The sequence below is a fragment of the Suricata suricatta genome, chromosome 14, assembly GCF_006229205.1.
Source record: "Suricata suricatta isolate VVHF042 chromosome 14, meerkat_22Aug2017_6uvM2_HiC, whole genome shotgun sequence".
NCBI lineage: Eukaryota > Metazoa > Chordata > Mammalia > Carnivora > Herpestidae > Suricata > Suricata suricatta.
In genome coordinates, this window is record NC_043713.1 from 10107595 (window position 1) to 10135301 (window position 27707).

At 33.3% G+C, this 27707-nt stretch overlaps 1 protein-coding gene across 1 annotated transcript in view; it reads left to right on the top strand.

Annotated features, from left to right (window-relative positions):
- The window catches only part of CDH19 (cadherin 19), a 69303-nt gene that overhangs the window by 12889 nt on the left and 28707 nt on the right, over positions 1-27707 (top strand). Inside the window, exons 3-8 of the mRNA XM_029922239.1 lie at positions 1538-1657; positions 3057-3221; positions 10338-10519; positions 11096-11349; positions 17113-17234; positions 26127-26248. Coding sequence (XP_029778099.1) covers positions 1538-1657; positions 3057-3221; positions 10338-10519; positions 11096-11349; positions 17113-17234; positions 26127-26248 — 965 coding nt within the window. The remainder of the gene's footprint in view (positions 1-1537; positions 1658-3056; positions 3222-10337; positions 10520-11095; positions 11350-17112; positions 17235-26126; positions 26249-27707) is intronic.

The following is a 27707-nucleotide window of genomic DNA, read 5'->3' on the forward strand; positions in this document are numbered from 1 at the left end:
TTTTTTTTTTAAGAAAAACCTTTAAGAAAATATCTAAGAGGGTTTAAAGTTGTCTAACCTGTATTTAATAAATTATGATGTCAATGAAAAAGCAGTAAAGCACTAAAGAAAATTAAACAAAATCAGATCATTAGAATGATCGAGCCAGCATTAGATAGCACTGATATAGCATCTTTATCACATCACATCTTTGCGTGTGTGGGCAGGGAAGATCATTTAAGATCAAGTCTTTTAGAACCTTTAAGGTATATGATACAATATTGTGGACTATAATCACCATGTTGTGCACTAGCTCTCCAGAACTTACTCATTTGCTAACTGCAGCTTTGTTGGGTTTGGTCAACATTTACCCCTCTCTCCCAGCCTCTGTGAACCAGCAATTTACTCTGTTTCTAGTGGTAGAATAAGATAAGTGAAAGCTTTGTCTTTCTCTGTGTGCCTTACCTTGCTTAGCGTAATGCCCTTAAGGTCCATCCCTGTCATCACAATGGAAAAGAATGATTGTAAAACACCTGGACCTAAGGTGTTTCCATTTTGAGTGGTTGTACAGTATAAAACAAGTGTTAAGTAACTAATAAAATACTGAGAAAAATAAGACAAAAGAGCAAATACTATATATATTTGAGGGACACAGTTATTACGGAAGCATAGAAGGGCTTCCAATTAGAATGTCTCAGTTTATAAAATAATAATGATGCTGGTTGTGGAGAAAATCACATAGACTATTTGTTTCTGTGATGTTCTAGTTGTCATTCTTATTGACATAATGTTTCCATAAGTGCAGATTTCCAACAAGACCTATAATACTATTCCAACTTTACATACAGATGATTAAAAAGCTCAATACTTTTAAAGAAATATGTTTAATAAGCATTAAATTGAAATGTACAAATACTTCCCATTGTATTTTATTGATTGTTATTGAATTTCAGTAAGATCATTTTATGTTATCAATATGTGACAAGATTTTGCTTTTACTATACCAAAAAAAAAAAAAAGAATTCTTCAACATAAGTAAGTATATTATAGAAGGAAATGAAGCAAAGAAGATACTTGTGCCCATCCTCAACTTGATACTATTTCAAGCTCATTTCAATAATTTTTATTTTTATAAATATTCTGTCACTCTTTTGAGTTACAGTTCACAGTATGATTTTTAAAGTAAACAGCTTACGATTTCCTTTTGAATCTTCCACTAATAACTTAACACACCTTTGAAAGATCCTGAATTAGACATTGTAATGGACTGTTAAATAATTACATTTAATTATAGCATAGATTCTGTTTGAAATTCTACATTGTGTATAAAATGCACATATGTGGATTAGGGCCATTTTCTATGAGATTATATTCTCTTGTCTGCACAGAATAATATCAGTTTTATGATTCTGAACAAGAAGGGCTAGTTTTTTATTTTATGTCTTCACCTTGCTTGCTAGAAAGAAAATACCATACAGTACTGAATTCATTGTCCAATAATTTCTTAGTTGTTACTATTAATTTCTTAATTTCTTGTTACTATTCATTTTTTCTTCAGGAACATTAGTCATCCAGGTGACAGCAAATGACGCTGATGATCCTTCCAGTGGCAACAATGCTCGTCTCCTATACAGTTTATTACAAGGCCAGCCCTATTTCTCCATTGAACCAACAACAGGTATTTCTAAATGAAATAAAGTGTAGTTCAATAGGATTCTAAGAAGGCATATGTCAGAGCAAAATGTTATTTGCTTACAAACATGCTGTACAGTAAGGCTGATGTTTCAATAAATAAATGGGTTGTGTTTTAATACTATTTAGTTTGTTGTATTTTAATTCTATTTAGTCTTTTAGCTGATTTTTCTAACTTCCAGAGATTGAATTTCCAAATCTATACCACAGATCATTTGTATACAGGTATAAAACATATGCAAAGATATGACAAAACAATGAGAAAAAGAAAAAAAATTAAAAAGATGGTGAAGGACCTTTAAAGCAATTGACCAAAATTTGATACACAGAAAGCCTGCAAGCATATTAAAAATGCTCAACCTGGGTAGTCGTGGAAATGCAAACTAAAACCACAATGAGATTCACCTTTACTCCTAATTGTATCTGGAGTCAAACATAGACAGAGTACTGGCAGTGTCTCTTTAAGACATTCAGGATTTTCTGTAGGGATCCATATAACAGATTGCTATGATAAAGCACTTTTGTCCACTTTCAAATGCTACTGCAATATGGTCCAACTTATCCTTTTTTGCATTTACAGGTCTCACAATTTTTTAATGAACACTTTTCCACACAGATACATTGAGGATTGGCCACTCTCTTTCTCATGTTTATGTTTATTGTCCCAAAGTCTTTAGCCCAGCGCCCACTTGTCCACTGCACCACCCTTTCCTAGTTTATGTTTTCCCAGTGATAATTATTTTTTTACAAAATAATTTTATAGAATATTTTATATAATATGTTCTAAAATACAGAAGTTTATCAAATAAATATAAAATATTCATTACATTTATTATCATCAATCTTGAATTTGAAAATTTGTGTATAGATTTATCTGTATTATGAATAATTGTCAGTCAAAAACAAATCCTTTTTCATATAACAACATCACAGGTGCACAATATATCTTGCATAAATTTGGTGTTGTACTTTACACATTTACTTATAATTAATTTCTTTCAAATTTAAAGAAAAAGTAAATTGTAGCACACTAACCTTATGTTAGAGAAGATAGCAGAAAATAGTTTGAAGTAAAAGTAAGACATTCCTCTTTTTTACCCCAGGATTCGATTAACACAGTATTTTATTAAGAGTCTACTAGTGTTCTTAGTATTGTGATGACTACTCTAAATTCCAGGTAGAATTGATATTTAACTTATTTAACTTTATTATAATTTATTTTATTTTATTGATATTTAACCAATTTTTTTTCTCCAAGCCAGTGTCTAGCACATTGTAGTCATTTAAAATGTATCAAAAGAATGATTGTATGATTAAGAAATTAACTAGGAAGATGCCATGGTTAATAATGATATAATAACTGAAATTTTATTACATTTCTTAAGGCGTCATAAGAATATCTTCTAAAATGGATAGAGAACTGCAAGATGAGTATTGGGTAATTATTCAAGCCAAAGATATGATTGGTCAGCCTGGAGCACTGTCTGGAACAACAAGTGTATTAATTAAACTATCTGATGTTAACGACAATAAACCTATATTTAAGGAAAGTAAGTAGACAACATCGTGAATTTTCATTATAACATAACTATACATGTGCTAAATACATGCAAATGTTAAAACTTGCATCTAAAGCACTACAACACACTAGAGTTATATATAAAATAAATTTATTAATTTATTGAAGGTATAATTATTTTTATTAGTGTGAAAAGTTAAATGCAAATGAAACAATAATGTGTTTTTTTAACTACCTCTGTAACAATTCCCACACACCTCCCGCCTTAAGCAAATTGTTACCTTATTGAAAACTGTCACCAGATGAAGTTCAAGGCGTCCGTAGGGCTGTTTTCCTTTCCAGAGGATCCAGGGGAGAATCCAATTCTTTGGATTCAATTATTGGAGAAATTCAGTTCTTTATGTTTGTAGGAAGAAGGGCTCTGTTTCCTTGATGTCCATCAGCTGAAGGACACAGCTCCTTAAGGCATCTTTCTGGTTCTTGTATTTAACTCAAGCACCTCAGACACAACAAAAGGGGTCAAACCCTCCACACATTGCCACCTCTCCAAACCACACTTTTGCCTCTTCTTCACTTTTATGGATTCATCTGATTAGATCAAGTCCACTTGGATAAACCAAGACAATCTTCACATCTTAAGGTTAGCTGATTAGCAGTAAGATTTCCACTTGCAGCCTGGATTCCCTTTTGCCACTTTACATAATATATTCATAGGTTCTGGGGTATTAGAACACAGATATTTTGAGTAATTCATTTTTCTATTTACTACAAGTAATGACTTAAACTGATAATTTTTAAAATTTTTATGTTATCTTCAGAGAAACAAAAATCACCTATTTCTATATTCACCTTTGATTTATATTATATATACATATATGATATATCACATGTAAGAGAGATCATATGGTCTTTGTCTTTCTCTGACTTATTGCACTTCGTATAATACCCTTGAGGTCCATTCATGTTGCAAGTGACAAGATTTTATTCTTTTCTATGACTGAGTAATATTCGTGTGTGTGTGTGTGTTTATAATTTCTCTATCCTTTCATCCATTGATGGACACTGAAGTTGTTTCCATATCTTGGCAATTGTGAAAAATAACGCAATAAACATGGGAGTGCAGATATCTTTTATAATTAGTGTTTTCATTTCCTTTGGATGAATATGCAGAAATGGAAGAGCTGGATCATAAAGTAGTGCCATATTTAATTTTTGAGGAACTTACATACTGTTTTCCACAGTGGCTGCACCAATTTACATTCCCACCAACAATGCACAGGGTTCCTTTTTCTCCACATCCTCACCAGTACTTGTTATTCCTTGTCTTTTGTTTAAAGGTCATTCTAACAGGTGTGAGGTATCATGATTTTACCATGATTTTGATTTGCATTTCCCTGATGATAAAGGATATCAAGCACCTTTTCATGTACCTATTACCCATTAATATGCATTACTTGGATGAATGTCTATTCAGATATTCTGCCCATTTTTTATTTGTTTATTTGTTTTTTAATTTTTTGTGGAGGAGAGTACAAGTGGGGGAGGGGTATAGAAAGGGGTACAGAGGATCCGAAGCAAGGTCTATGCTGACAGGATGAGGTAGGGGCTCGATCCCATGAACTGTGAGATCATGACCTGACCTGAAGTCAGGCACTCAACTGACTGAGCCACCCAGATGTTCCTGCCCATTTTTAATATTATCAGTGGTGGTAGTAGTAGTAGTAGTAGTAGTAGTAGTAGTAGTAGTAGTAGTAATAGTATTTGATATATAGGTGTTTTTTTTAACTGCTTCTATAACAATGAGTTTCTATACATTTTGGATATTAGCATCTTATCAGATATATGATCTGCAAATATTTCCTCCAATTCAGTAATTTATTTTTTCATCCTTTTGAGGGTTTACTTTGCTGTGCAGAAGCATTTTAATTTGATATAGTCTGCTTATTTTTTCTTTTCTTGTTTTTGCTTATGGTATCAGATTAAAAAAAAGATCATCACCAAGACAATGCCAAGGACCTTGATGCCTATGTTTCTTCTAGGAGTTTTATGGTTTCAGGTCTTAGTTGCTATAGTCTCTTAATAGATATTCAGTAGTTTTTTGGGTATGGTATAAGATAGTGGTCCTGTTTCATTTTTTTGCATCTGATTATCCAACTTTCCCAGCACCATTTATTAAGGGGACTGACACTTTCCTATTGCATACCCTTGGCTCCTTTGTCATAAATTAACTGACCATATATGTGTAATATGGGTAGGTATCTTTTGCTTACGTAGTATGAATATGCCACACCTGCTCTGATAATTTAAGTAATGAATACAAGTTAAATCACTTACTTGGTGTGCTTCAGAAGGGACTTCTTGTGAAATTCTTGGGAGAAATGCTTTTTTCTTTCTAATAGGTTCTTCCCCTCTGCCCCCACATACCTAGGGTATTCTGTCTTACCTACAGAAATACATTTACAAGCAATTCTGGGAATCATGAGCAATTATCATGACAGGAAAAAACATATATGCATGTGTTAAAGTGAAAAGTAATTCAAACACACACACATACAAGTGCAAACCCACCCAACCACCCTTACTCCGCCCTACACACCTAAATGATGCAGACACTATTCAGTGCACCTGCTCTGTTCCATGCCCAAAGTTATCAGATCATCTGAAATTTCAAGAAATAGAGAGGGGCATCTGGTAATAAAACTATGAGCGTTTTTTTAACAAAAGGAAATCTTAAAGGGCATATATGTGATAACACTTTTTAAACTGTCTGAAGACAGGGCCACCTGGGTAATTCAGTCGGTTAAGCATGGAACTCAGGTCAGCTTGAGCCCCGTGTTGGGCTCTGTGGTGGTGGCTCAGAGCCTAGAGCCTGCATCAGATTCTGTGTCTCCCTCTTTCTCTGCCCCTCCCCAGCTTGGGCTGTCTCTCTCTCTCAAAAAATGGATAAGCCTTTTAAAAATTAAAAAGAAATATTACATATCTGGACGTTTATTTGTATGCTATTTTCAAATTTATCATTTTTCAGTATAGTGTCACCATTTTATAAAAATAGAAATTGTATATACTTAAGGTATACCACATGATGGGTTTTCTCATGTTTATTTATTTTTGCAAGAAAGAGGGTGGTGGGGTAGAAGCAGAGAGAGAGAGAGTGGAGTACGGAGGATCCAAAGTGGGCTCTGTGCTGACAGCAGAGCCTGACACAGGGCCAGAACTCATGAACCTTAGATCATGACGTGAACCAAAGTCAGACACTCAAACAACTGGGCCAACTGGGTGGCGCAACATGATGTGTTGGTATCATATACATAGTGACATTGATATTACAGTCAAACTAATTAACATATCCATCTCCTCACATCATTCACTTGTGTACATGTGTGTGGTGAGAGCACCTGAGATGTTCTCTCAGAAAATTCCCATCATACAACATTTATCACTAACTGTAGTCACCACCTTTACACTAGATTTTTTAAATGTATTCATCCTACACAATTGCAACTTTATACCATTTGGGCAACATCTCCTCATTTCTTTATGAGTCAATAAAACAACTTCTCCTTAATAGAATTTAGGCAACCAGGCAGGAGTTTGTGACCTTCATCTCCTTGTTATAAGAGGTTTTATGAATATGACTGTCTAATTCTACCCGAATTATCCAGGACTTTACAAAATGATTCTCGAATAACAGATGTAGAAAAATAGGAGATGAATGTATGGAATATTTCTAGTCTATGTTTTATGCAGATGGAGGGGAAATCACAAGTTGAAGACTCTGGAAGGCAGAACGCCCAAGGGATTTTCATTGAGACAAAATGCCCTTCAAGCTTCTACTGCCTTCCATTTTTCTTTTAATTTTTCTCAACTTCAACATTGTACTCACACACATATATACATTTCATTGTGCATATAAAATTATATAACAATATGCATATATAATATATAACTAATATATAACAATGTGTATATATGTAATCTCTATAAGCATTGATAAATATAAACAATGTATATATGATACATACAATATATATCTGAATAAACTAGAACATGTATAATAGTTTTTAAAATTCTTGTGGATACCCAGAATCCTCATGTAAGATGATAGCATTACTACCTTCACATTTGAATGTGGGTGAACATGATTCTAGTACCACAGTTACCTCACTCTTTAAGACAGTTTTCTCTATTTCCTCCCCACACTGTAATCATGGGGAAATATGTGTATTGATTACTCCTCTAAAATAGAAGTGTGCTTGCCTCCTTACTTGTGTTCAAACTACTTTCCCTTCTTGTGATCCCATAGCCCTCCTCTGAACTGAACGATGTAATAATACATATCTCCTCTGATATGCAGTCTTCCCTGACCTCTCAAACAAGAGCATCCTCTCTGCCCATTAATTATTATTAGCATTCTCACTGTGGTGGTGGTGGTTGTTTTCATCTTAAAAACAGAATAAATCATTATTCACCACCATGTCTAGCTGATCATGCTGCGTTTTCTCTTCCTTTAGAGAAAATAATTGTTAAAGAAGTATCCAAATGATTGTCCTATTTACTGTCTTTAAACTCTCCTGAGCCCACTCCAGTCGAGATTTCACTAACATCACTTGCCCAAACCGATCAGGTCAATTCTATCAATAATCTATGTGAGACTGAATCCAAACAATTCTCAGTCCTAATAGAGTTTGAGTTTTCAGCAGGAATTTGACAGGGATTACTCTATCCTTATGTGCTTTTTCTTCTATCTCACTGGTCACTTTAACATTCTTCTGTGGCTCCTGTTCATCTTTACATACTTTAAACTTTGGTGTATTTCTGGTATAAAGACTTAGGATCTCATTTCTCTTCTTTCACGTTCACTCCATTGTGTTTCCACATGATTTTAAATGCCGCTTTTATGCTGGCAACTCCCAAATATACACCTCTAGTAAAAACCTCTCCTGCTATCTACTCAATATCTTCATGTGTGAGTTATGTACATTTAAACTTGACATATATTTGAGTTCCTGATCATGCTTGCCTCCTTCTCTACCCTCTTTTTACAGATTTTTCCAGCCATCATATTGATCAGGGCAAAATCTCATTCATTCAATTCTAATTTAATTCAATTCAGTTCAATTCAGTTCAATTCAAACAATCCAACTCAGATTGCACTGGGTCAAATTTAGGTCAATTCTAATTTCTAACCCAGACTGAATTGAAGATCAGCTTTGCATGATTTTCAATATTCTGTGAGCACACACCCACACATACACACACACACACACACAAACACACACAATCTCTCCTGATAATAGGAACTTTTTTGATTTAAGATTTTGTTTAAGATTTGTTTTAAGATTTAAGGTTGGTTTTGTTTTAAGATTTTGTTCAAGATTCTAAAAGTCACGTTCCCATCTGTTCTTTCTCTCATATCTAACACTCAATCATCTGCAGATCCTTTTGGCTCTTTTAAAGATATCCATAATCTGAACATTTCTCACCAACTTCCGATTGCAACCTTGGGTCACACCACCCTCTTAATTTGGCTCCCATCCGACCTCTCTGCTTCCACCTCTGTTTTCCTGTGTTCTACTTCCAGCACAACTTTAGTGATCTTGTCGAAATGCATGTCCGATCATATCACTTAAATGTCTTACCATGTCACTCAGAAAAAGTCAGAGGCCTTGATATAACCTCCATTGTCCTAAACAATTTGCCATCATCTGGTCCCGTTCCATTACCTCCGGGAGGTCATATATTCGCCTTTTGCCCCTTGCTCCTGGACAAACCAATGCCAGGCAATTGACATACCCTCTGCCACTGGCTTTATGGCCTTTTGGCTTGCTCTTCCTTCTTTCTGAAAATATATTTTCTCAACCATATATTTTCCCACAGTGGGGGAGAAGACACGGCAGCATAGTTAGGCAGTTATTTCCTGAAAATAGTAAAAATATTTGCAACTTTTAAAACACATTTCTTCCATGAAAAAAAAAAAAAGGAAAGACAATTTCACAAGGCAATCTGTGAAGTGACTTGCTCTGTATTTCCAAAAAAAATCAAGAATCATTTTTTAAATTTTTTAATGCTTATTTACTTTTGAGAGAGAGAGAGAGAGAGAGAGAGAGAGCACAAGCAGGAGAGGGGCAGAGACAGAGGGAGACACAGAATCTGAAGCAGGCTCCAGGCACTAAGCTGTCAGCAAAGAGCCCAATGAGGGGCTCAAAGCCCCCAACTGTGAGATCATGACCTGACCCAAAGTCGAACACCTAACTAACAAAGCTACCCAGGCACCTCAAAACATTAAGTATCTCTTTAAAGAAAAATTCTATTATATGCTCTTTTTAAAATTCTACAAAGTTACATTCTTTAGAATATTGACATATATGATTATTTTCCACATTTTAACATAAATCATAAATAATAAGTTACAAATAGCTAACTCTATCAGTTTTATGCAAATCAATTCTGAAAAATAAAGCTAACATTGCTCAATTATTTATATTTATATCTATGTATTTCAAATATAACTGCCATTATTATCAAATGACCAAAACAAGAGGATCATGTGACTCCAGTATGGTTGCCTGGACATCACTCACCAACTGCCATGGATCTATCTCTTTTGTTTGTTTGCTTTCATTTCCACTATGGCCAATGCTCAGAATCTAAAAATCAAACTAGTACACTTAGAGTTCACTTATTTCTTTTAGTCTTTCCCATATTTAATCGACACTTATATTTACTAAAAACCTTAGCTATCAGAGAATGCTTGAATAAAAGTGAAAACTCTTTTTATCAATTCAGATGATTGAAGATATAATAAATAAATTCAAAATTATTAATGAAGTATGCATATGAATAGAAATTTGGAAAATATATCTGTATTGGTGATAAGACTTCCAAAGGTATATTTGAGAGAAAATAATGGATGCTCAAGTAGGATATTAAGAAAAATAAAATACTGACTACAAAACTAAAGAAAGATAGGTAGGTAGATAGATAGATAGATAGATAGATATAGTTAGATATAGATAGATATTGATTTTAAAAAAGTAACTGGTAGAAAGTGAGGGTATGGGTTTTCTCATGGTCTACAAAAAACAGTGCTATATTTGGGAGTTTCTTATATTTATTATGTGATATCTCTTGCATTTTGCTTTTAAAGGTTTGTACCGTTTAACTGTCTCTGAATCTGCACCCACTGGGACTTCTATAGGAAAAATCATGGCATATGATAATGACATTGGAGAGAATGCAGAAATGGATTACAGCATTGAAGATGATTCCCAAACATTTGACATAATTACTAATAATGAGACACAAGAAGGAATAGTGATATTAAAAAAGGTATGAACAACATTTACTTTGCAGAATAATACACATTCAAATCAGAAATACATGAAATTATTTTGTTTAGCCAGTAAGTTATTGCTTTGTTAATTGAAATAAGTGATTGAATAAGTGATTGAATAAGTAATTGAATAAGTAATTGAAATAAGTGAATAAGTGATTTATGATTTAGGGAACAAAGGAGCTTAGAAATGAGAGAGAGTTATTACAGAGTCTCAATTTACTTAAAGAATAGTCTATTGGTTTTTTATTTTTATTTTTTAAGATTTTAGAGGATAAACTTTTTGGAAAGATCTTAAAATAAATTAATTCTCAATTTCATAAGATATTTATGAAAAAAGTATAATTTTAATCCTACATTAAAAATATTGTTATTATTCCAAAACATTAGCTGTAAGTAACAAAATTTGCTATGCAGCTTCTTAATGATAATATCAGAGGGATCCAACCAAGTACAGAAAGAGCAAAACCTAACTGAAAAGCACCTGAGACTTAATAACCTAAACATTTTTTTCTAAGCGTTGACTTAGGTTAATGAAGCCGTTTCTTCTGGTGTGCACTGTCTCTTTATAGAAAGTGGATTTTGAGCACCAGAATGACTATCGTATTAGAGCAAGAGTTAGAAACCGCCATGTTGATGAGCGGCTCATGAAGTACCATGTTGAAGCTTCCACCACCCTCATTAAGGTCCAGGTGGAAGACGAAGATGAACCTCCTGTTTTCCTCCTCCCATATTACCTATTTGAAATCTTCGAAGGAAGACCGCATGGATCATTTGTAGGCATGGTCTCTGCCACAGATCCAGATCAGAAGAACTCTCCTATCAGGTATGTTTGGAAGCTAGCTTTGGGTTATTAAATGTGTGAATACAAATTAGCTTGAAAATAAAACTTCAGGGGCACCTGGGTGTCTCAGTCGGTTGAGCATCCGGTTTCGGCTCAGGTCATGATCTCATGGTTTGTGGGTTCAAGCCCCACATCGGGCTCCATGCTGACAGCTAGCTCAGAGCCTGGAGCCTGCTTTGATTCTGTGTCTCCCTCTCTCTCTGACCCTCCCCTGCTTGTGCTGTCTCTCTCTGTCTCTCAAAAATAAATTTTAAAAAGACATAAAAAAACTCAAAAAAAAAAAGAAAAGAAAATTTCACACAAATGTAACAAAGATAAATCTCTAGTGCTCTTTATGGTACTTATCAAATTTTCAACAGTTCCAACTTGTTAAAACCAGAGGCTCACTATTGATAAAGTTATGGTAAAGTAAGCAATTGTATTTGTACAAGAAATAGGCAGTCATCAACCAAAATTCAATGCAATCAACTCTATTAACGGGGAAAGTAGGTGAGGGAAAAGTAACCATTGATGACATCAGTCCAGAAGCAAAGTTGATGATGCATGGTCCATTTAAATACTATTTAATTAGGGACACCTGGGTGGCTTGATCAGTTAAGTGTCAGACTATTGATCTCTGCTCAGGTCATGATCTCAGGGTTCATGACATCTAGCCCAATGTCAGGCGCTGTGCTCGCAGTGTGGAGCCTGTCTGGGATTCTCTCTCCCTCTAAAAATAAATAAACTTTTAAAAAATGACAAAAATACTTAATTAATATTCAAAAATTGAGAAAGCTTTCACAGGATACCACTTAAAGTTTAAAAATGAAATCAGGGGTGCCTGGGTGGCTAAGTTGGTTAAGCGTCCAACTTTGGCTCAGGCCATGATCTCATGGTTCATGGGTTCAAGCCCCACATTGGGCTCTGTGCTGACAGCTCAGAGCCTGGGGCCTGCTTTGGATTCTGTGTCTCCCTCTCTCTCTGCCTTACTTTGCTCACGCTCTGTCTCTGTTTCTCTCTCCAAAATAAATTAACATTAAAAATTAAAAAAATAAAAATAAAAATGAAATCAGTCCAGTTAGATATAAATATTAATCAATATTTACCATCTATTAAACTAGTCTATTGTCAGGTACTATGTCTTCATTTTTTTTTCAATATTTAAACTGTAAGCCTGGTTAGATATAAAAACCGAACTGTTACATGTTTCCTTCCACCACTTTCCCTTACTCATCTGTTTTCAATTCTTTATAGCTTAGAGATTTCTACAAACTTCCATGTACTTATTTGATGCTGGGTACTGTTTTGCAGTTTGTAGAGGCTATGTTGCAAAAAAGAAACTCCTTGAGAAAGAGGAATGCTCCCACTTTTCCACTGTAATCCCTTACACTGCATTCTAATATGTCGATATAGTTCTTACTTAATAATAGTAGTTTGAGTAGAAAATGTACATATATATGATGTTATATACATGTATATATAGTTATAACTATTAAAGGAATATAGATGTTTTTTAAAAGTAATGTATCTATTCAGCTATGCATTGTTCTTTTGGGAATACTGAAGAATACATAACTCTAAAAAATGCTTAAAGGATGAAGATATTTATTATATCATCATTTATAATAATAAAGGGTTGGAAACAATTTAAATGTCTAATCATAATGACATAATTAAGGCAGTGGATGATAAATGCTTGACAGTGATGCTTATGAACTTGGCTAAAAACATTACATGATTTTAAAATACAAAATTATGAGAGTTGTCTGTTTACTACAAGTAAAAATATCACCTATGAGACAAATAAGAGGATCTCACCAAAATATTGACAGGTGATGTGTTTATAGCATCAGTACTATTGATTACTTACCTTATTTTCTACCAAGACTATTTTAACTAATAATTTTTACCTTTATACTGAAATTTACTACTTTACAATTTTTATTAGTGCTTATAAAAACAATATCTTTTTTAATGTTTATGTATTTATTTTGAGAGAGAAAGTGCAAGTGGGAGAGGGGCAGAAAGAGAGAGAGAAAGAGAAAGACATAGAGAGAGGGGGAGAGAGAGAGAGAATCCTAAGCAGGCTTTGCTCTGATAGCACAAATATGAGGCTTGATCTCACAAACTGTGAGGTGATGACCTGTGCCTAAATCAAGAGTCAGATTCTTAGCTGACCAAACTGGCTAGACTCCCAAAAAGAGTATCTTTTAATGTCTTTAGTAGATATTCTCTCTTTTAGAGCTACCTTTTTAAATAAGTTGTTTTTCATATGTTTGTTAGAATAAAGATAGCCCCTTGAACACATTTCAGTAGGTACCTAGCCCTTTTTTTTTTTTGAAGCACGAGGTCCAAAAAATGTTTGAAATCAAGTGCTAAATGATTTAGTTTTGAGTTTTAATGGGATATGTCTTCCGTAATACTTATTCCATGGCAAGCCATATGGAGACCAAAGGAAATGAAAGGGCATTCTATTTGACCCCAAAAGGGTTCCGTTTTTTGGAGAAAGAAATTAACACATCACAAACAGATTAAATTATACATAATCCTAGTAAGTCATATTACTTAGTTTTTCCTTCCATGTAAGAATTACCTATTTCTTTGGAGGATGTAGATTCCCAGGCCCAGTTTCAGCACATCTTGGGTGAGATAAATGGCCTAACAAATTGTTCTTGTCATGTTGTCATTATTAAGGACAGAAAAGCTTGAGAAAATATGCCTTGATATGAATTATAATAATAAGCTAAGTGGTAAATGTTTAAGAAAAACCAGTGTTCAGGTCTGAAGAAAGAATGGAATAATTAGACCTGAAAGGCAGGCAATGCAGCTGTTTTAAGGGGCCTCGTGTGCTAGGCATTAGAGTCCAAAAATCATCTCTGATAAAATTTCCGTCATAAAATTAATGAAGAACTTCATAAGGAATTTCCCTTAGGATTTTCATTTTTATCCCTAAGACCGTGTGTTGCCATATTGTTGAGATTCCAGATACAGGAAATGTACTTTTTTTGCCACCTTTGTGCATGACTCATTCTTTGGACATTATTGAAGTTTCCTTGTAAATAAACCGATAGTCAAAATGTGAAATACTTTATCAATATCACAAGGGCAGCCTATTCTTTTCTGTTAGAAAAATAAGAGCTGGTTTAATCCAAAGCAAGTGGGGTGGACGGTGGAGAGGAAGGAAATAAAAACCTGCAAAAGCAATGGCATTAAAAACAATAAAGAAATACAAAGAAACCAAAAACCCATTCTTTAAATGTGTTTTATTTTTCTAATTTTTTCTTCTTGAGAGACAGAGAGAGACAGCGCATGAGTCAGGGAGGGGCAGAGGGAGAGGGAGACAAAGAATCTAAAGGAGGCTCCAGGATCTGAGCTGTCAGCACAGAGGCCGAGGCCGATGTGGGGCTCAAACTCCTGGACTGATCATGATTGAACTCAAGTCGGAAGCTTAACTGACTGAGCCACCCAGGTGCCCTTAGAAACTGATTCTTTCAAAGCACTAGTACAATTGATCAGTCTTTAGCAAGACAATGAAGTGGGGAAAAAGAAAGAATAGACAAAAATGACCATTATCAGAAATGAAAGAACATAACTATTGTTCCCATAGACATTAAACAATATTATAGGGAAATTCCCTGACCAACTCCAAGCCCATGAATTCAGACCAATTCCTTGAAATCCCTCCAAGGAAGCTACAAAAATTAAAATACAAAGATAAACAATCCAAGAAGTCATGTATGTGAGAAACAGGGAGAAACAGGAAGAGCCTTGTGGGTATGCAAGAGTGTCAGGGGGGTTCTCTTGCGGAAGAGGACCGTCTTTAAACGTGTTTCAGCTGTGCACCAGTGGAAGCACTTAAAAATCCTAGAAATGCCCAGTGGAACTGTAGCCTATTTAGAAAAATCTAGCTTTTGTATATGGGGTCGGCTTTCATGTGTCTCAGTTGCTTTGTCTGCGAAGTGGAAAGAATACGTCTGTAGAGGCATATGAGGGTACAGAATAAGACACAGGCATCTGGAGAAATATGAACAGAAGAGCCCTTTGTTTATTTCATTTAGGTAAGAGCTGTGAGCATTGGGAAAATCATGCAGTGACATTTTATTCATTCAGCATTTTTGTAGGAATAAAGAGTTCCATAAAAAGGAATTCTGCAATGAACCAAAGATTGATCTTTTACACATCAAAACTTCACATTTTAAGCTTTTTCACTCCAGTTCCTTCTAAAATATCTAGCACACCTTTCCTTTCTTAAATGATGTGTATTGACCATCATTTAAAATGTTACTGATGAGTCAAGGTCATAATCTTTAAAAACTTTTATTTGAAAATTATTTCAAACATTTGATTGGTTTTACTTGGAATGCTTTATTATAGAAACAGGATATTCTAGATGTTTAATTCAAAATACTGTTAAACTATGGTTGCTTGCTTTCTGTCAGCAAATCTCTGAAGTAGGAAATGTGACCATTTGAGGATATGTAAGTAAATTGCTTATTGAAAGTTTAAAAATGAATAGAGTTAAAACCAAATTCCTCTAAAGCTTAATTCTCTGTAATTTCTATTTTAATTCTCCCCTGAACACCAGTCTACAAATCAGTGTGATATTTTTAGAGACCTGTCAATTCAAGATTAAAATATTCTCATCTCTTGCCACATAATTATGGAAAACCTTACTGATGTCTCATCAAAGTCTTCAGGAATGTACGTGCAATGAGAAGTCCTTACTGAACTCACATTATTACCCATCTTTAATTTTTATTATTAATCATTTGCAAGCAGATAAGACATGCTGAGTACTTCAAAGGCATCTTTCATTGTGGAGTTTGAGATCATTTTCCAGGCTTTTGCATTAGAGAATGTTATTATCTGGCTTATTTCCATGCATGCTCTAACAACAGCGTATCCATCTACTATCACCACTATATATATATATATACATATATACTTATATATATCTATACACACATACACATATATATTATATACATATAAATATATAGCAATATTATCAGAGTGTTTCCTTTAAACAAAACCAAACATTTCTCATTAGTCAGAAATCAAGTAATTATAATATGAGGCACAGATTTAGCAAGCAACTATATGGTGCAGGAAAGAGATTCAGAGTAGTCTGGGGTGAGGATATGCTTTACATTGCTTCAAAAGAAAAACAAAGGTTAGCAAGCATTAATTTTTACCCCTGTTTATTTGCATTTTGAAAATGACATTTTACCACTTGTTTATTTTTTAAAGTTTATTTATCTTGATAGAAGGAGAACAGGGGAGAGACAGAGAAAGACAGAGAGAGAGAAAGAGAGAGAGAGAGAATGAGAGAATCCCAAGCAGGCTATGCACTGTCACTGCAATCCTGACACTGGACTTGATGGTGGTCTTGAATCCACGAACTGTGAGATCATGACCTGAGAAGAAATCAAAAGTCTAACTCTTAAACCAACTGAGCCACCCAGGTGCCCTGTTTTACTATTTATGTTTAACTAAAGCATTCACTTATTAGAATTGTCTTTCGGGAATGAGAATGAATTACATGTGTTTCGATTTAGCATACATAAGTTTAAATCTGAGATCATTTTTTTAAATCCTCATTGAATTAAGTCAACTATATAATGCACCTTTCTAAAAACTGTTAGGCATTATATAACTTAGCTATATAGAACATGCATTTAATTTGTCTTATTCCCTTAAACTAGTTTATATATCACAGTCACACGGAAAAATAAAAAAAAATAAGGGATACTTTTTTTGGTGCAGGTATTCTATTACGAGAAGTAAACTGTTCAGTACTGATGACAATGGCACAATCATCACAACCAGTGTTCTTGACCGAGAGATCAGCGCTTGGTACAACCTAAGTGTTACAGCCACGGAGAAATGTAAGTACTCATTTAGGAGCCACACTTTGGTTCACCGTATATTTTAAACCATTCAATGATCTTCAGATATAGGGGAAAAAGCTAGTTTATAATGTTGTTGGAATTAGAAATAAATGATATGTAATATGTCAAAATTCATATATTATGTATTTTGTTTTATTACTTTAGATTACCAATGTCTGTCCATCCCTACTACAGCCTATTTCTATACTTACCACTGACTTATTTCACTCAGCACAGTACACTCTAGCCATCAGAGGAAGACAAATACCGTATGATTTCACTCATCTGTGGAATTTAAAGACACAAAAGAGATCAACATAGGGCAAGGGAAAAAGAGGGAGGGGGAGGGAAACCAGAAGCTGAAAGAGACTTAAACAATAGAGAAAAAACTGAGGGTTGATGGAGGAAGGTGGTGGGGGGATGGGACAAATGGGTAACGGTCCTTAAGGAGGGGACTTGTTGGGAAGAGCACTGGGTGTTATATGTAAGTGATGGGTCACTAAATCTACCCCTGAAACCAATATTGCACTATATGTTAACTAACTAGAATTTAAATACAAATATAAAAAAATATACATATATTTGCCACTAAATACTTTAAGACTTTTTATTCTGACAAACTGAATATAATTTTTTGCAAATTCTATTAACTGGTATATATAATATATTTTCTATGGGTCCTTATAAGTTATGAGTTTAATGAAAATAGAAAGTCTTGCATACATTCCACGCACAGAAAAATATCCACCCTTAAAATATTACTTATGGGTGGAAATAAATTATAATTTTATTGCATAGGAATTTTTCCCTTAGAACAAATTTTTTAATTTAGAGAAATGTTTAATTAATGTTTTACATTGTTTTACTACTATCCAAGGAGTACTAAGCCTAATGAGTGGGAATTAAAATTTTAAATTTAAAGTAATTTAAAATTAACTAGTAATAACATACCACTTAATGATAATCAGTTTAGACTGACTCTATTAGTTCACGAGAGGACTATTCTAGAAATCACATACAGGATACCTGTGCCTCGTTCTATTTCTGAAACAAAATCTAAGCTATACTCTTGGACATAAGGGACAGGGTAACACTCCGACACAGCCTTTTAGAACTTAGACATTTAAAAATAACCGTGTATCGATGAAATTATGAGAAAGAAAATGAAAGATTCCAACATCAAACATGCATTGGTACATTACAAACGGTAATGTTTTCAAATTAAACATATCGTGAAAGTAGTATTGAGCATCACATCTTCAGTAATGGGTAGTTACCAGTATTGTCTGTTGGTTTTTTTTGTTTTGTTTGTGTTTTTGTTTCAGAGATACGTAGATGATTCCATCTTCAGGTTGTAAAAAGTAGATAAAATCATGCGAATTTACTGCTTGTATAGTGTCTTCATGATTATCAATTAGTTATTAAGTCAACCATATTACTTAATTCAAGGTCCAAGGAATAGATATAAAGCAATATAAAAGATTATCAAAATCATTACTTTTATTTAATTCATAGGTTTCCTATAGTTGAGTAAAGAATTAAATTTGTGAATACAAAATGTTCTAGAATGCATCCTTTAACCTATTTTGCATAAGTTTCAATCATCTTGTTTGCTTCTGTGGCTTGTTCACTTTAAACATATATCTGATTCCTCACTTTATTGAGCAATTGGCTGGTGATATGGTGGGGTGGGAAGAGTCTCTTGCATATCTCTTTGTCTTGCATTGAATAGCTATAGTGGAAACATGGCAGGAGAACAGAGTCTGGGTGTTGAATTTTCCATTTAACTTAACAAGAAAGGATGAGGAGCAAATGTTACAGGGACTAACATTCTGCTGAAATGGAAGAAATGCCAAGGTTTTTGATGTCAGAAAACACAAAGATGCTTATTCTGAAAGCAAGAAGTTTTTAGTTATTGGGCTTTCTGAGAACAACTTATTTATAATATCACTATTTACAAAACTCTTGAGAAAAAGAATTCAAATCAGTTCAAGGGAAGAGTGGCCAGCTTTGAAAAATGTGTTTCTCTATGGAATAGTTTTTATAGCTATTACAAAAACATGTTTTAATAAATTTGTAGACCCTGAAAACTTATTTTATATATCAGGGAGAATATTTGTAAGGATATATCATTTACTTTTTGTCATATTAGAAGTACTATAATGTAAGTTATTATAAAGCAGAATCTTTAAAATGATTATGTGTATTCTGAGACACAAATCATTCTAATCTTTTATGAATGGATACAGAAAAGAATGAATGAGAGAAGAGTATGAAAAGTTTGCAAAAATAGTCCAATTATACCCAAACCCATTAATTACATGATTTCTTCTTACCAAAAGGATGACATGAAGATCTCTAAAGAGGTGTTGTAGGATGAGGTATTTTGTTGCCTCCCCCTCCTTTTTTTAAGACCGTGGAAGTAAATGGTAGCATCACAAAATGAAGTAAAACCAGTACACAAATCTCTGGATTGCTGTCTGTAAAGATTATTAATTCAACATATGTATGTATAGTTACATATATATGATGAAATATATTATCTAATCAATTTAATTATGTCACTGTCTACATACTGTGTTCAGATATCCCAAGATTCAGTGACCAGCACAACAAAAGAAATCAGATGAGACTTGTGCTCTTACTAAACTATTTCTCATCAGCTGGTCAACAGCCTTCACCTTGTTAAGGAAAACAGGGGCTCCAGATGTTCTATATAATGTACATAGGTGTGTTTGCATTTAATATTCAGGCAATAAAAATTTCAATTCATAGTTTACAGTATTACTTATCACACAGGTTTACACTAAAGGCCATAGATATTATAATATGTATAATATGTATATATGGCATATATATGTATATACACACACATATATAATAGTTGCAAAGACTAGTGACTAAAGGATCTGATGTGTGTATATATATACATATATATATGTATATCTATAGATATAGATGTATATCTATATCTATCTGTAGACATATATGTATATCTATATATATATGGGAAAATAATGAAGAGGCAAAAACACTAGCAGGAAAACTGGGTACCATTTATCTTTCACCAGGAAAAAAATTATAACTTTGTAACTTGTAGTTTTAGATATTTGTTTAGAAGACCTATATTTTCAAAGTGGTTGTGAGTATTGGTGAGTTTTCAATATTATATTTTATTAAATAGATTATGTTTAGAATCACATATGTACATGTGCTTTGTGTGAAACTACATTTAGTAGCACTTTTACAGCTCTTAATAAAACTTTGAGGCAAACATTATTCCTATTTCACAGAAAATGAAACTCTGCAGTTTATTTGCCCAACTACTAAATTATGAAGCCAGGGACTGATCACAATTACATCTTATTCCCAAGCCTAAATATGCCTTAAACCTATGCCACACTATGCCACACTGTCTCTTACTGAGAATGTGAAAAATGGTACTTGCTCTCCATATTTTCTTTCTTTTTTTAATGTTTACTTATTACTGAGAGAGAGAGAGAGACAGCGTGAGCGTGGAAGGGGAAGAGAGAAAGGGAGACCCAGAATCTGAAGCAGACTCCAGGCTCTGAGCTGTCAGCACAGAGCCCGATGCGGGGCTCAAACCACAGACCGTAAGATCCTGACGTGAGCCAAAGTCAGACACTTACCTGATTGAGCCACCCAGGTGCCCCAGTATTTTCTGATTTAAATATATGCACAATTATCTCAATCAAATTTCATTTTTCCATTTTTAATCTTAAAAATAGAGTTTAATTACCAAGTTATTTCAATCAGTGACTCAAACATGGAATTTAATTCTGTTTGTGTTGTATGACTTCCTCAGGACCAAACCATCAGTCATCCCATAAGTATGTCAGCCAGATTCTCCTTTGATACTTATTCTGACCGTTCTCTGAGGTTTGCTCATCTCATTGTGTTCTGTTTTTCACCATGTTCATTTGCTGATGAAAGCATGTGTGGTTAATGAGGGGCTGGTAATTGAAATGTGTGATATAGTCATTAAAACGGAGTTCAGAGGATGATTAATTTTTTAAATAGAATTTAAAGAACATTGTCTTATTGAGAAAAAGTATGTTAAAAACATATTTTTAAAAAATAAATTTGCTCTTGGAACATTAAACTCAGAATACATTTACATTAGTATAATTGTTTATATTTGAAGATGGAAGCATAAAATACATGTAACATTTCAAAACAATAGTGTGGACTTGGAAACATTTTCATTCTTTTGAGGAAAAGCAAGTAAATAAGGTTTTGAATGAAATCAGGGAAAATAGAATAAAACAAGGGATTTAATAGATATGTAATTTTAGATACGGAAATTCATAATATATGATTAGATCAACATTGGAGTTGATCACTTGATGCAAAAAGTACCAATTTACTTCGTAGATTTTTACACTTAAAATTTTGTGGATCATAGAATATTGTATTAAAACAAATAATTTATATATAAAAGAAGATTAAAAAGGCAGTCAGGGAAGACAAACTTGCAGATGCCTGTGAAAGGCAAACTGAATATAAACTGAATATATTTATTTTACACAGAATTTAATACTTGGAAGTTAATCACTGTTTCAGAAATAAGTGATTAGAAATGTTATCAAGAACAGGAATTATACAGTTCATGCTGATCTGCTCCTGGCATTTTAAATCAGTTTTCTTAGACTAAAAAGTAATGCTTTTAGATAAAATAGATCTGATATTCCCACTGTTATTTTTATTATAAAGCTGAAAATTTACATGACTGGGAATGAAATGACAAAATAAAATATAATTGGATAAATATTTTCAGAAATCCCCAAATTTAGTGTACATTTAACTCATCCTTGAAGATGTTTTTGAATTTCATTTCATCTTTTAAAAAATTGGCTAAAAGGAACTTTCCTAACACCAAGTAACCAATTATGTACTTTTTCTCTCTCTCTGGGATTTTTTCTTATTCCACACAATTAACCTCATTTTACACAGTTTTGGAGAAAATGCTGCCATGTGCCAATTTCTTATCAATATAAAAAATAATTCTTTGACCATATAAGTCTCAACAGTAATATGAACAGACCACCTGTATGGTGGAAAACTGGGAATCACAAAATTGCTATAAAATGCACTGGCTGCACATGGCACATAACATAAAGCCTACAATGTAACAGTTATGCTGATTATAGGAAAGAGATGTTCTGTTTTAACATTTGTTTCCCCAGCAAATGAAGTTCACTGTGCTTAGTCTCTTTCCTGGAAACATTCCCAAATTAAGCACCAAGCTATTTATCAGAATGCCAGCTAAGTCAATAAAACTACTAACTACTCTTAAATGAAGCTATGGAAACATACGTATATTTTATGTAGTTATACCAATTTTAAATCTAAGTTTTAAACAGATTTTTGAGGGGAAAAAAGATGAAAACCTTAAATGAATTCCTCACTACTTAAAAAAATTGTAGCTGAAACAGTTTTTCTGTTTTACTTACTTAAACTAAAATTTGTTCTGTGGGTGTATATTACATGCTTAAACCATGAAAAGTATAAGCTCTTTTTTCTTAAGTTTACATATTTAATTTGAAAGAGAGAGAGAGCCCAAGCCAGGGAGGGCCAAAGAGAGGGAGAGAGAATCCTAAGCAGGTTCTGCACTGTCAGGTCTGAGCCCAGGGAAGGGCTTGATTCCATCAACCATGAGATCTTGCTTGAGCTGAAATCAGGAGTTGGACACTCAACCGACTGAGCCACCCAGGCACCCTAAGCCTTAATTTTTGAATAATTCTATTTTGAAATATCTAGAAATAACTATATCATAATGTTTTATTTATCTGTTTTTATCCTGAGAATAACAAAAGCAGACAAGAGTCTTAAGGTGCTGATTCTTAGGGTAAGAAATAAGATGAGAAATGAATTTTTTTTGGTGTGTCCTAAACCTGGCAAGTAACAATTTTAATTAATTAGAAATTATACTTTTTATCATAACCGCAACTATCATTTATTGGAAAAAATAGTTACAAACAGAGTCTCATCCCAATTCAGTAAACAACTCCGTCAGAGTGGAATAGAAAGGAACCCGTTTTCTAGTTGAAAAGCATTAACTAAGAGTTTGATACGCTTTACAGGAATCTGCCGAGATGGCCAAGACTGAAAGACATTTTGCCCTAGTATAGAATCAAGCGTCATGTTCCCACAAAGACCCAGTACTAGCCTTCAAGTAGGAAGACTTAACACCACGTGTCACACAGAGTCCCCTCTACGTCCAGTAGGTAGTAGGCATGACCATCTGTGTTTGCCGCCCGGTTTTATCCAAAAGAAAACTGAACTTCTCATACTTTTAGGACAAGAGGTAATTTTGAACTTGGATCAAAGCCTTTGCTGAAGTTAGTCTCCTACCCTCCAACAGAAACTGGGATAATTATATTTTAGAGTTGGCTCCCAGAACTAAAGAAGATAAGCCTGGGCTGTAAAGTTGGCAAGACATTTAGTTAGCTTTTAAAGAGTTATGTATGTTTCAAAAAAAAAACAAAAACAGAAAATACAAATTGTAAGTTTCCTAAAGTAAATGGTTTAAGAAGGGGAAAGAAGAACCGTCTTTACCCTTATTTTCAACAGGGAGAAATAAGCCTCATTATTGTTTTCTTAATGTATTTGCCCTTACAAATTACAATTGCAAATATAGTGCTTTTCAAATAACATAAGAAAAAGAAATGCTCTTCAAATAATATAAGAAAAAGAAATGAAAACACCAAAGATTCCATTCTCCCCTTCCTCTATAATTATAAGTACCTTCCCACAGCATTTAAAAAAATTAAGATAATGATATGCAAATATACAATATATCATGCTCCAATTTGCTTTTTTTAATCAGTTCACAAAATGCTGTGTCTGTCGCCCCAGTTTAGCAGATAAATAAAATAATAATATTTAATATTTACTGTTTTTGTATATCCTAAGTAACCTTATAAATGCTTTATATGGTTTAATTAATTTAACATTTTAACAACTCTATACGGTAAGTTACTAATATCTTTCTCATTTTACAGAAGAGCAACTGAGACAGTGATTAAACATTTTTCTCAAATTGATAAGATTAAAATCTATTTTTAAAGGTCATGGAAACTGATACATTTAGTACATTAACTCATCCATTTTTAATAAGCACACATAATTTCATAGTATAGTTGTAATTTATGTCTCACTTCCCTTTTGATATGCATTTGGATTATTTCCAGATATTTGAGATGCAAAAAAAATTTAGGTAAATAGATCGAATCACATGCTCTCTTTTTTGTATGTCTTAGTGGCTTGGACCACAGCACAGGTTTCCCAGAGGAGTTACAGAGTCAAAGATACGTGTAGTTTAACTCTTGCCATCTACTGCCAGATTAGGTTCTAGAAAAGGTTTGCATCCTGTTATTTTCAGTACTCCACCAGCACTGTCTCCATTTTTCATATTTAACATAAAGCCCACAGGCTAAGTCATCATTATCCTCACTTCTGGTGACTGGAGTGTTTGTTCATATTATGATAGAACAGTATGTTTCAAATGTGCATATTTTCCCGCCTAATACCTTTGACAATGTCTGAAGCCAACTTTGATTGTCACAACTAGGGGCGTGCATGCTACTGGCATTTAGTTAGTGGAGGTCAGGAATAACGCTAAGCACAGGACAGTGTCCCGCCCCCCCTACCAGCCCAGCAAAAACAGAACTATCCAGAGTCCAAAATATCAGTAGTGATGAGACTGAAAAACCCTGGTATCGATCATTTGAATTTTCATTCTCATCCATGAATTTCTAGTTTGTGATTATTTCCCCAAATTGTTGTGTTTGTTTTTTTTTTTTCATACCAACTGTCAGAATTTGAAAATGAGAATTATTGGGGCACCTGGGTGGCTCAGTCCGTTAAGCGACTGGCTTCGGCTCAGGTCATGATCTCACGGTTTGTGGGTTTGAGCCCCGCGTAGGGCTCTGTGCTGACAGCTAGCTTAGAGCCTGGAACCTGCGTCAGATTCTGTATCTCCCTCTCTTTCTGACCCTCCCCTGCTCACACTGTCTCTCTCTGTCTCTCAAAAAATAAATTAAAAAAAAAAAAGAAAATGAGAATTATTAAAATTTCATGTTCTGATGCAAACATTTTTCCAGATCAACAGTGGTTTTTTTTGTTTGTTTGTTTTTAATTTTTTTTGGGGGAGGGGCACATTTAAAAAATGTAATTAACCGTATATTTCCATTCCTTCATAGATTCTGTATTTCTTGGTTCACTTCAGAAAATCCTCCCAATTCAATGTATCCATAAAACTTTACGTAGATTTTATTGTAATTATTTTATTTTCAAATATATTTAGATCCTTATTCTGTCTTTTTTTTCATTTTTAAATACTCGACCAAACAATGCTATCCTTTAGAGCACTTATTGCTCAATTTTTAAACTGCCTTTTCTACTTATACGTAACTGTAGGGCAGCCATTTAACTATAATTTGTGGAACTAAATTCTCAATGTTTTTATCAGGAATGTTGGGGAGGATAATACTATTTATATTTATTAGAATTAAATTATTAATATATATATTACATACATACATCATAATACATATTATTAATATACATGTGTTCACCAGTGGGTAGTCCCTCTTTTTCACTACTTCCTCATCAGCTCTACCTAGAGTCTATGGCAGGTAAATGGCACTTGATTAGTATTGGTTGAGTTGAATGTGTTGAGGACATTTTTTTCCTAGGCTACTGTTGGAAACTATATGATTGATAAAGAGATCATGTGCACAGATGTCTTTTATTCAAGGAAAATAAAAATATACCACCCAGTTTCTAGTGCCATTTTCATGACCTTTCCCCTCCCAAAGACAGCATTAACATTCTTTCTTTTCATTCTGTTTATTCGATTTGCAGACAATGCGCAACAAATTTCTGCAGTCCCTGTGTATGTGCAAGTTCTTAATGTTAATGATCATGCTCCTGAGTTCTCTGAATATTATGACACATATGTTTGTGAAAATGCAGGCTCCGGTCAGGTAAGGACTTACAATCAATTGCTAATGGCTAAACATTGCCATATATTATATATAATAACTTTTGCTACGATCCCTCCCATTTTGAAATGATAAAAGTAAGTTTTATTTAACTGTATAAATAAAACTGTATGGTTTTATTTTGTAAGGTGTGTATAATTTAAATTTTCTTATAAAAATTAAATGTAAACTTCAAGCTTTCCACTTCCAGATTCCTCAAATGTTTGATAAATCAGCTAACATTGGGGATTCATAGTAAATCTTGTATACTTTGTCAATGCAGTAAAGAAACATTCTTTTTTGTAGTCCTATAGGATAAGTAATCATATTTTAATGAATTTTTATCATTCATCACAGCATAAAGAAACATGATATATAAACATAAACATGAAGAGAAAGAGCTTGAATTTTTCTGTAGCTTATAACTATTATATCAGATATATTAACTCCAAAGAAACCTAATTTCAAATTAATTGCTTGCTATGAAAAGAATAGAAAGCATACTTATTTTGAAATACATCACCATTATTTAAAATCCTTCCCTTGTTCGTTCGTTCTTTCTTTTTTCCTTTTTTCTTTCTTTCTTTCTTCCTATCTTTCTTTCTATCTTTCTCTGCTTGCTTATTTTTCCTTCATTATTTATTTCACATATTTCCGCTCCTGGAACTCACTCTTCATTTGCAAAAAGTAGAGCTAAAAATAGATTGTTCTTTGTTTTCAGTTCCACTGCACCATAACCTTAAAATTTTTAAGTATCATTTTTAGTTGTAGAAGTTTATTAAATGTCATAAAACATTTAAAAAATATATACATTAATTTTCAGAATATTGAATGTATGTATGTGTACATATACATGTATGTATGCATGTAAGTGATTATATGAATATATATTTACTATAAAATCATTTATTCTCAGTAGATTTAAATGTTGAAAGATATTTGGATTTTATAAAAATTGAAATTTAAATTTTCTACCAGTAAATAATAATAACCAACATTATGCTTTATATTCAGATACTTAGTATTATAAGTAATAGGCATATTTTAAGAATTAAGCATTCTTGAATTGTTATGGATTAATAAACTGTACTATAAGGGAAATCATTCATAGCTCTTAAAATGTCTTCTGAAATTTATTTGGCTATGTTTACTTTAGAATATATTTTATTCCATAAATAATTCTCAAGTCTTGCCTAAGGCATTTTCTAATTTTAAAATAATAATAAAATTATAATAAACATACAAATGAATTTAAACTTAAGCACCTTGTTTTGAATTGGTTAGGATCCAGGGTTTTTATAAAGTAAAAGGTTAATTTAAAACTTTCATAGTCTTTCCAATGTGAAGCCCTGCCCCCTTCATCCAAAATCAAATTAATTTAGAAATCTATGAATAGACAATATAGTATAAAGTGGATCACAAAACAGAACGCAAATGACCTGCTTGCTACCCATGACTTCTA